Consider the following 9,470-nt stretch of genomic DNA (forward strand, 5'->3'; position numbering starts at 1 on the left):
CTTATGCTATCCACCTGTCCAACATCCCTTCCTATTCATTGCTTCTTTACAGAAAAGAGATTTCAGGAGCATTATATGATGCTAGCAAGGGAAAGAACCAGCCCTGTAATCTCCTCACCTGAGGCTGAACAGAGAGGTGAGAGCTTTTACTGATAAAAGACTGAGTGAAGACAAGCACTGTCCACCCAACTCTTCGCTATTGTTGGAAAGAACACATATCAAGACGTCCACAGTTGAAGCTATGAAAGACATAAACACCTCTCCTTTCAAAGGCCCTTACTCAAAACTGAACTGGGATGCAATAAATCAGCCCCCACATTCACACAGAAAACCAAAAAAAAAAAAAAAAAATTAAAAAAAAAAAAAAAAAAGAAAGAAAAGAAAGAAAGAAAGAAAGGAAGGAAGGGGAAATTTAGATTAGTCACAAAGAAGTTCCCCCGCCTGCTTCTCTGTGCATAAAGCAATCTCCTGAAGGCACTGTCTTCACTTCATCTCTGCTCCTGAGACAGGAGCTCATCAATCCCCTGGTCCCTCTGGCCTCTTGCTGTGCTCCTGGCCCCTTCCCCAGCAGCTGCTGGCAGTGAGGCTGGGATGGAAGGACAGCCGGATGCAGAGCCAAGAGATCGAGAGCAGATGGATTGTGAGAGGGAAGCTGTGGGGGATGAATGGAAGCGCTGGCAAAGAGGACAGGTTAGGAACACGCTGCACCTCGTGTCCGCAGTTGCTCAGTGGATATTGCTGCTTGCCTGCCTGATTTACCTTGGTATAGATTTTCTGCGGCCCGCAACGGTAAGAGCTCATGTTCAACCCTTTGTCTGCTGGTCTGTAAAGCTTTGTATGGGTTTTCTTTTCTTTTTTAAGAAACAAAAAAAGCTTTAAGTTTATCCCTATTCAAATCCCAAGTTTTTAATCCCTTCTGTATGAGAGTAATTAAAAATTTTTTTTTAAACTGTCTGTCCTCAACATTCAGTATTGCCCAGTGCAGGGTTTGGGGCCAAGTTTCCAGCAGAGTGACTGTTCCAAGAATGTTTTTTTCACTGACCCCTGGGGGAGGGAGGTCTGACTCCCTCGCACTCTCCCCCCTCCTTGCAGTGACTTGTGCGTATTTCCATTTAGTTGAATAAGATCATGTGCGTGAATGACAACCCAATTTGCTCATAAACACCTCTTGAACTTTTGAAGTGTACCATATGGCAGGCAGATGTGTGAGAAAGCAAGTTACCCTGTGCCAGTTCTAGGAAGACCCCCTGACACCTTTGGGTGCTCTCAGCCTGCCCATAAAGTGGGGTTAGGAGCAGTCATCCATGTCTGTGCGTGTGTGAGAAATGCTAGTGTCTCCAGAGAGAGTTTCGTGTGCCCATAACACCAGAGCAAACAGTATAAATAACAGAGATGCTTGAAGCTCACAATGCTCTAGCACAAGCTGCAGCAAATACATGTTTGCCTCTCTCACGTGCTTGCAGGCTGGTGGATTGTCAACAACCTTTCACTGCCACTTCGGTGCTGCTTGTGCAGTAGTGGCTTCTCCTCCCACTCCTTCTCCAGGAGCTTTGTACCACTTTAAAGCTTGTTGTGCTTTGTTTTACCCGAGTTCATGCTTTCCTCCCACCTAGGCTTGGCACAGAAGCAAGCCAGGTATGTAACCATAACCATGCAAGAGAGGGATGGCTTCATGCTCTGGGTCCTCTGCTGTCTAATGAAAACCCTTGTGCTTTGCACAAGTTTCACTGACCTGAGTCTCACAGCAATGACCCTGGTAACTCTGAAAGATAACTCTTGTCATTCAGGTCAGTCCTGTTCTCCTTCCACTAGTCGGGAGAGAGAAGTTGCACTGTAAGACAACAGAGGAGAGCAAGCAATCACACTGCTCAAGGTGCAGAAACCTCTCCCAGGTCACACTCTGGCTGTGAAGCCTCATCTCTCAATAACTGGCTCTTCTATAAAAATGTTCCTCTTCCAGAGGAATATAGCAGGGTCTGACATTGCTGCCTGTGAGCCTTACAAACCCAAGAGAGCAGCAGCAGGCGGGGGGACACAGTGCATGCCTGGAGTTTCCCTTCCTCAACAGAAACAACTGAAACAGGGTGCTCGAGGACCAGCAATGGCAACAGATGAGAAGTTCAGGTCCTGGGAATCACCAAAGGACCTTTTCAGTTTTAAACACTAGCTAACTACAGGGTTAGGACTGGTTTCTATTATTTTAGCAGACAACCCTGGTGTCCTGTTTGGAGCGCACTGTGCTGTGCAGGAGTGGTCTTGTGGGCTGTACATTAGGGGGATTTTATTGCAGTGCAATTACAGGGCTCAGCTGAATAATCATGAACTGACCATATAAATGTCTCCTGAAGGGGTAGCAGTACTGATCTGACTTGACTTTTAGGGAGTTTGGAGAGATGGACTTTTTGGAAGTAGGGGCACAGCAGCATGAGAGTGGCAGGCTTGGTAGTGCTGGTCCATGGGAGCAAATGAGTGGCTCTCCCTATCCTTGGGAAGAGTCTCCTTCTGTTCTCCAAGGTGCAGAGTGCCACACTAACTACATTCACAAGGAATAACTGTGATTTTCATAGAAAGACCATATTTGATTTCTTTCCATTGTCCTCATGGAAACATGGCTCTGAAAAAAACCCTCCTGGACTGTTGTGTGAAAACATAGCATAAATAATGTCATGGCACATACTCAGGAAAGTCAGCATCTTCAGCCCAGACTGTGCTTAACAAAAAGGGACAGTGATCTCATTTCTGTCACGATGCCACTTGGAGGACAAACCTCAGCTGAGATTTCCAAATGAGGAAGTTAAAACAAAGGCTAGCGATAGCCTGCTTTTGCATCTGCAATTCCCACCTCTGCTGGAATTACCTTCTCTTTCCACACCTCTCCTCTTGCATGGGAGGTAAAATCCATGATCCTAATAGCTCCTGGTGAGGAGAAGGTACAACCCACTTCCAGAGAATGGTCACCTGCCACCTGTGGGACACCTCCACGTGTGACACAGGCAGTTGATCACAGCAGTCCCGTCAATCAGCCCCCTGAGCTTTGCACTTTGTGAGGTACAAACTTATTCCTGAAACTTCTGCCACATGGCATGGCTCTGGACACAGTGTCCCAGCCGGGAGGAAGTCTCCTGTTTGAGGATCCCGACCAGGCAGAAAGGAAGAGTCTGTGTGTAAATGACGCAGGGAAATCTGAAGCTGTTAGTAAGAAGCGCCTCTGTGTCCTCAGCCCTCCTGGCACCTTTTCCCACATGCCATATGAAGGCAGAACAAAGAGAGGTTACTAACTTTGGTACGAGCACCCAGAGTCCTTCCAGTACTACATTATCCCCTCAGCAGGATTCACAGGAGGTACCTGCAAAGTGCTTTGAGATCATGCAATAACTGGAAGAGATACGTAGAACAGGTAATTTGCATTAGTGACAATGGGGCTGCTATTCTTATAAGTGCAACATGTTTGTCACCCAGGCTGTCTGTGTTTAATACACCCTGTCCACCAGCGGCCAGATCACACAGATTGAGGTAGATGTTGTTTGACCTCAGACACTCAGTGCTTTGCTATTGTCTTGCTGAGAAACTACCCGGAAATCCCGCCTGTCTGAGCCAGGAGAGAAATGCTTGTGCACTCGGGTGCCTAGAATAAGAGCAAGCATGAGATTCCAGCTGAGGCAATGGATCGGGATAGTAATGCCAAGGGAGATAGTTCCACCAGAGTCACCGAGCGATTAAAGCTTCTGTTTGTCAGTGGTATCCAGCCGTGCCGGTGGAGCAGGCGCGCAGCATCAGCCGTGGCAGCACTAGAGGGTGCCAGAGCAGACCTTTCCCAGCACCGGCACCCACCTCAGCTCCGGCACAGAGCACACCGGGCAGCCGGGCTCCCGCCGCCTTCCCCTGCCGCTTGCCTTTGCCCTGAATCTGCAGACAGTCTGTGCTCACACTCTGCACATTCCCTGTGCTCAGGGCTGCTCTGCCCCTGTAACACCGGAGGCCAAATACATGAAAGTAAGCCCAACCCACATCTCACCAGCACACCTTCTCCCTTAGGAAGCCTTTGGCATAGGTAAAGAGAAGAACGCAGAGCACTGAGCCTAAGCTTTCACTCTTTAATCAGGCAAAACACTGAAGACTTGTGGTTGTGCAGAGACTGCAGATTTGGGTCTCCTGTGGTTATGACGAGAGACAAGTTTGAGATGCAAAGTTCAGATTTAAAAATCCAATACAGAAGCTTGGTGTCTTCATATCTGACCAGTAAGATACACACTTCTATATTTGCATTCACTTTCTCTGTTACATTCATAAAATACAAATCACAGAATCATAGAATGGTTTCGGTTGGAAGGGACCTTGAAGATCATCATCTCCTTGCAACCCCTCTGCCATAAGCAGAGAGGGACACCTTCCACTAGACCAGGTTGCTGAAAGCCCCATCCAACCTGGCCTTGAACACTTCCAGGGATGGGACATCCACAGCTTCTCTGGACAGCCTGTGCCAGTGCTTCCCCACCCCCACAGGGAATTTCTTCCTAACATCTAATCTAAACCTGCCCTCTGTCATTTTAAAACCATTCCCCCCTCTCTTATCACTCCAAGCCCTTGTCAAAAGTCTCTCTCCAACTTTCTTGAAGCCGCTTTAGGTACTGGAAGATGTTTTAAGTTCTCCCTAAAGCTTTCTCTTCCCCAGACTGAACAACCCCAGCTCTCTCAGTTCTGCCTTCATAGGAGAGGTGCTCCAATCAGTTTTAAACCCATCTCAGGGCACTTAAGAGCGTCTGAGAGACACACACCCAGTAACAGCCTGACCCAAAGTGCAAGGAACAATAAAGCCAGACCCACCTCTTGGTGCCCTGCAGGAGGGTGAGACAGCACGCCAAGGTCCCCGCTCTGCGAACAATGCCTGTCTGCCAGGCGCCGTAAGTCAGACTGTAAGTCAGGCTCGAGGAGGTCATGCAGAAAAGACTCTGCACCCTATGGTCCTTCCTTGCTGTCTGGTCTGACTCAATTACACACGCCAGCGTGGTTTTCTAAACAAAACAAACACTGCCCGGGGTGCTCTGGAGGGCTCAGCACTGGGCTGGAAGTCGCACTGGCTGGGAACCATGCTGAAATTGTATTTTATAATAATGATTTAAAATCAAGTCCAGATCATAGGTGGCTGGCAGCAGCTGTGACACCGCGGCTGGCTGCTGTGCTTTTGGAGATGCAGCTGCTCTGCCCTTGTAGGGAATGAACAATCCTGGCTGGGAAATGAAAGTGATAGCAGCAGCAGTGAGGTACCAGCCCCGTGCCTTAAAAAGGATTTATCTTCTCTGTTTTCCAGACCCAGAGCGACAAAGTGCTGTGGACCCACATCCGGTACACAGGTGGGTGTTGGGGTGGGGGGACCCTGGCCCCTTGATGATCCCCCAGTGCAACAGCCACCACTGTGCCACATTCCCCTGGCACACTGGGAGGTCTCCTGACTCCCCACTCTACCACCATGACCTCCATGGCATCCAGTGGCTCCTGAAATACCTAAGTGGCTCTTATGTGCTTTGTGCCACAGTGATGGCTATTTCTTCTGATGGAGGACAGGTCCCAGGGGAGCTGTTGGGGGAGAGGGGCCAAGCCTGCCCCAGTGCTGCAAGGGGCCAAAATGAAACAAATGGGTTTTCCCAGAGCAGAACAAAAAACGTGAAAATCTACATGGATTTCTGCAACCCTCACCTATCTCCTAAAACAAGCTTTCACTCTGTGAATGAACAAGAAAGGCATTTTTGAGAATTTACTAAGTACACACGGCACACTCTTGGGGTATTTCTGAAACAAGTCAATGGTTTCCTGATTTATGAAAAATGTAAATGATTTCCTGGGGAAGAGTGGGTGAGAGCACACACCATATCTGATGTACTCCTCTGCGTGCCAGCTACATTGGATGTTTGTCCAATGACACACCTCAATGATAAAACCAATTACTAAATTTTTAAAATAATACTGAAAATATTATTGACAGTTTTCCTTTCAGTTAAAAGTGTGAGGCAGCAGTGAGTCCAACCTAATGGAAACTCATGCCCTTTAGAGGAAAAGCTTGAGAAATTTGGCCCCAGCCCAGAGGGGCTGTGCTGCCTGCCTGGAAAACTTTTGCGTCCCCTGGTCCCAGGGGTTTCAGCTGCTGTGCTGAAAACCCAGGGGCACAGCAGAGAAACATGACCAGCATAGCTCTCAGAACTGTTACTGCTCATTCCAAGAGAAAACCTTTCATGCTAAGTTCCGGTTTAATTTCTCCTTATTCTGCTTAATTATTTCCTTCTGTTTCTGTCTCTATGCTGCTCTTTCATGCTGTCTTCTGTTAAAAAAACAACAAAACAGCCAAACCCAAGACAAAGGCTTATGTCACCAATATCTCCACTTTTTGTCTTCCTTCCAGCTCTGAAAGCTTTTTCCTCATCTTATTTACTGTCTTAATTTTCCTGTTCTTTTTATGAACCTGTGTTTCTAAACTCACAGTGATGCTTTACTTACTATATTTTTCTGTATTCTAAGACATAGAATAAGTAAATAGTGCATAAATAAAAATTTGGAGGAGTAATCCATATAAACTATGTGCCAAAAGGCACAGCTTAGTCAAGAGTGGGAACCTGTAAGTTTTCATGGTAGATGATGTCTGTCTAGAGTAGATGATATTCTAGCTCTGGTCTGCCCTGTTCTCTAGCTCACTCTTCCCTTTCTTATATTTTTCAATCTTTCCTGCAGCCAGCTGGTATAAAACAACCCATTTCCTACAAGACATTTGCCATCATGGGATCATCTTTGCTCTCTTCCATTCCAGGTGAAAGCATCAAGGGGGTAGCCATGAATCTCAGTGCTGAATTAGGCCCTATTCAGATCAGAAATGGTTCCATCATGATCCCCTGTGATGGCCTCTACCTCGTGTCCCTGAAGAGTTCCATCTACATGGAAGAGGAGGACTTGCTGAAGCTGACCCTTGTGAAGGGGACACACAAGACAACCAGCAGTGCCCTGTGGGAGCAGACTGTGCAGAAAAGCGGCACCACAGTAAATCTCACCACAGTGCTCTTCTTGTTTCAGGAAGACAGAATCACTCTGTCGACCAACTCCAATGCCACCATCTCAGGTCTATCATTTAGCCTGGTGTTAGTGACACCAAGCGCTGACTGTAGGAGCTGATGAATGAAGTGCAACATGGAAAGTACAGCCTTCCCTACCAATCTGTAGGTTTTGTACTTGTACAGGCAGATTGCTCTAGAATCCCTCCCTGGGGCCGCAGAAAGCCTCAGCGGGAGTGCAGATAAACCACAGTGCAGACAGGCTTTATATAGTGCATGCAGGGTTCACCTCTTTGGAGCTCTGTGCAGCTGATTTGCTACCTAGGATGCATCTTTCCAACACTGGGGAAAGGGATGCATGGAGCTCTTGAAGAGAACAGTAATGAAAGCCAAAGAAAGTCACCCAAGCTTAGCTCATATTCAGAGAAACCCTGGGTTTCTCTATTTACTTGACAGTATCTGTATATAGTAGAAATGTGCTGTATTTTTTCTCAAATAAAAGTCTGGTAAGTCAGGAAGATACCTCAAGTGTCTTGAAGCCACTGGGAGTAGGAGGAGCACAAGTCTGCTCAACAACCCCTCGCCTGGCAAGACGAAAAACTGGGAAGAGGCAGCAAGGGAATGCCTTCGGAGTGATCCAGATAAAGACTTTCTCACAGGAAAAGGCCACGAAAGAAGGAGGTATTTTGAAATGAGCTGACAGGACTGCACTGGACAGCAGAAGCACAGGTCTTGCACTGGCTGTGGGGTTTTGGGGAGCAGCCTTTGAGAGAGGAGGCCCACTGGCTGTTCCAGCTATCTGCAGCCTACTGAAGCCTGACCCAAAGGAATATCTGGTGGGACATTTACATCTTGAGATGTAAGGTCTCAGAGGAAAGTCTCCTTCAAGCACACACACACTGGCTTGACCCAAAGTGATCCAGGCACATAAAAACTTGAGAAAACGCGAAGACTTCTAGATTTGGTGAGTTCTCTCTAATGGACCAAGTGAAACCTGTAGGTCTGTGCATCCTTTCCTCAGGGAGGACTCAGATGGTTCTTGTGACTCCCCTTGACTTTGTCATACAAGTGTGCACCAGGGATTCACAGGCATGACCTCCATGAGGCCCCTGTGCACACCTGCCTGGCTCTTGCTGAAGTCAGACTGCTCTCAGTGATCCTGGGCTGCTCCTCCCTGTTCTTGTTGCAGCTTGGGGCTACTGGAGACAAGTCCTGCCCTGCCCATGCCGCAGGCAGCACATGACCTCAGCACAGCCAGCAGCTGTGGGATTTTCAGTTGAAGCAAGGCAGATTTTAAGGGCAAGTTGACTACGTGTGTCCCAAAGAACTCCATCAACATTTCAGCATGTCACTGCTGGCTGTACACTCCAAAGCCTTTTGTTAAAAGTATTTATATATTTAAATGATAGGCGTCAGAATGCTACATCAGATTTCTTAGAAACACTGGGAAGGGTTCAGACCAGGTTGTCAGCACTGAACTCCTCTTTGAAAATGCTCCCAATGCCATGGACTGTTCCTGCTTTGCAGGCATCCAGACACCCGGACCTGGACTGACCTGCTCATGGCTGAGCACTCCTGCAGGCTCAGGTGCTTCAGGCAGCTAAGGAAATCTTCCAGGCCTTGGAGAGCTTTCCATGTACTTTAGGCTAAAGAACTTCCCTACCTGGGCCAGGCCAGAGCCTCAGGGGAAACCTCCGTGGCTGAAGCAGTTACTCATGTAAGAAAGAAAGAAGCAGCTTTTTGCCTCTCAACTGAGAAGCTGTGGCTGACTTGCACCCACAGAATGCTCATCATTAAGGGATATTTGGGCTTATAACTGTGGCCATGCTTACCACCACGGGGACTGATGGCAGCTGCACCCTGCCCCCAGACTGGGGATTGTCACACTCCCCAGCTGAAGTGAGAATATGTTTCTCTTGCTAAAAAATAATAAAATTTTCCTTTGTAACATTTGGGCTTGTAGTGTCCTTTGAAGGTGAGGGCTGGGGGAGAAGGAGTTTGGCAGTGACTGGTGAATTGTACATTCAGTGTTTGAGCAGAGATTTCCACTGGTGTGAAAACTATATGCAATTTTCACATACTTCTTTTTTTTTTTTACAGTTCAGCTTTTGTTTCAGCTCTCCACAAGGGTATGCAGGGCTAGTGCTTCCCAATGTGTGCTAACACAGGGCAGGCCATGGTGTGTGCAGGGTGCACAGGACAGCAAGAGAGATTAAGCCTAGAGAACACAAATGGATTTGTTCTTTGGAAGGCTGCACCCTTTCTTCTTGTTTAGAGCAGGAGAGGGCATTTCACACACTGGTTCCACTGCACTTCCAGGCTGAACTAGACTGGCCTATATACATACACATGCATGCACTTGTCTTGAAATAAAAGTTGAAACAATTCAATACCTGGCATCAATTACTTGAGGGACTGACTGTCTTCATCAGTAAG

The 9,470-nt window shown here is 47.5% G+C and overlaps 1 protein-coding gene across 1 annotated transcript; it reads left to right on the forward strand.

Moving 5' to 3' along the window:
* Positions 1-415: 415 nt before the first annotated feature.
* TNFSF4 (TNF superfamily member 4) lies at positions 416-8,984 on the forward strand. The gene is made up of 3 exons (XM_019291897.3): positions 416-789; positions 5,309-5,351; positions 6,797-8,984. The coding sequence occupies exons 1-3, from the start codon at positions 592-594 to the stop codon at positions 7,153-7,155; spliced, it is 600 nt and encodes a 199-aa protein (XP_019147442.2). The 5' UTR covers positions 416-591; the 3' UTR covers positions 7,156-8,984.
* Positions 8,985-9,470: the final 486 nt, after the last annotated feature.

The sequence above is a fragment of the Corvus cornix genome, chromosome 8, assembly GCF_000738735.6.
Source record: "Corvus cornix cornix isolate S_Up_H32 chromosome 8, ASM73873v5, whole genome shotgun sequence".
NCBI lineage: Eukaryota > Metazoa > Chordata > Aves > Passeriformes > Corvidae > Corvus > Corvus cornix.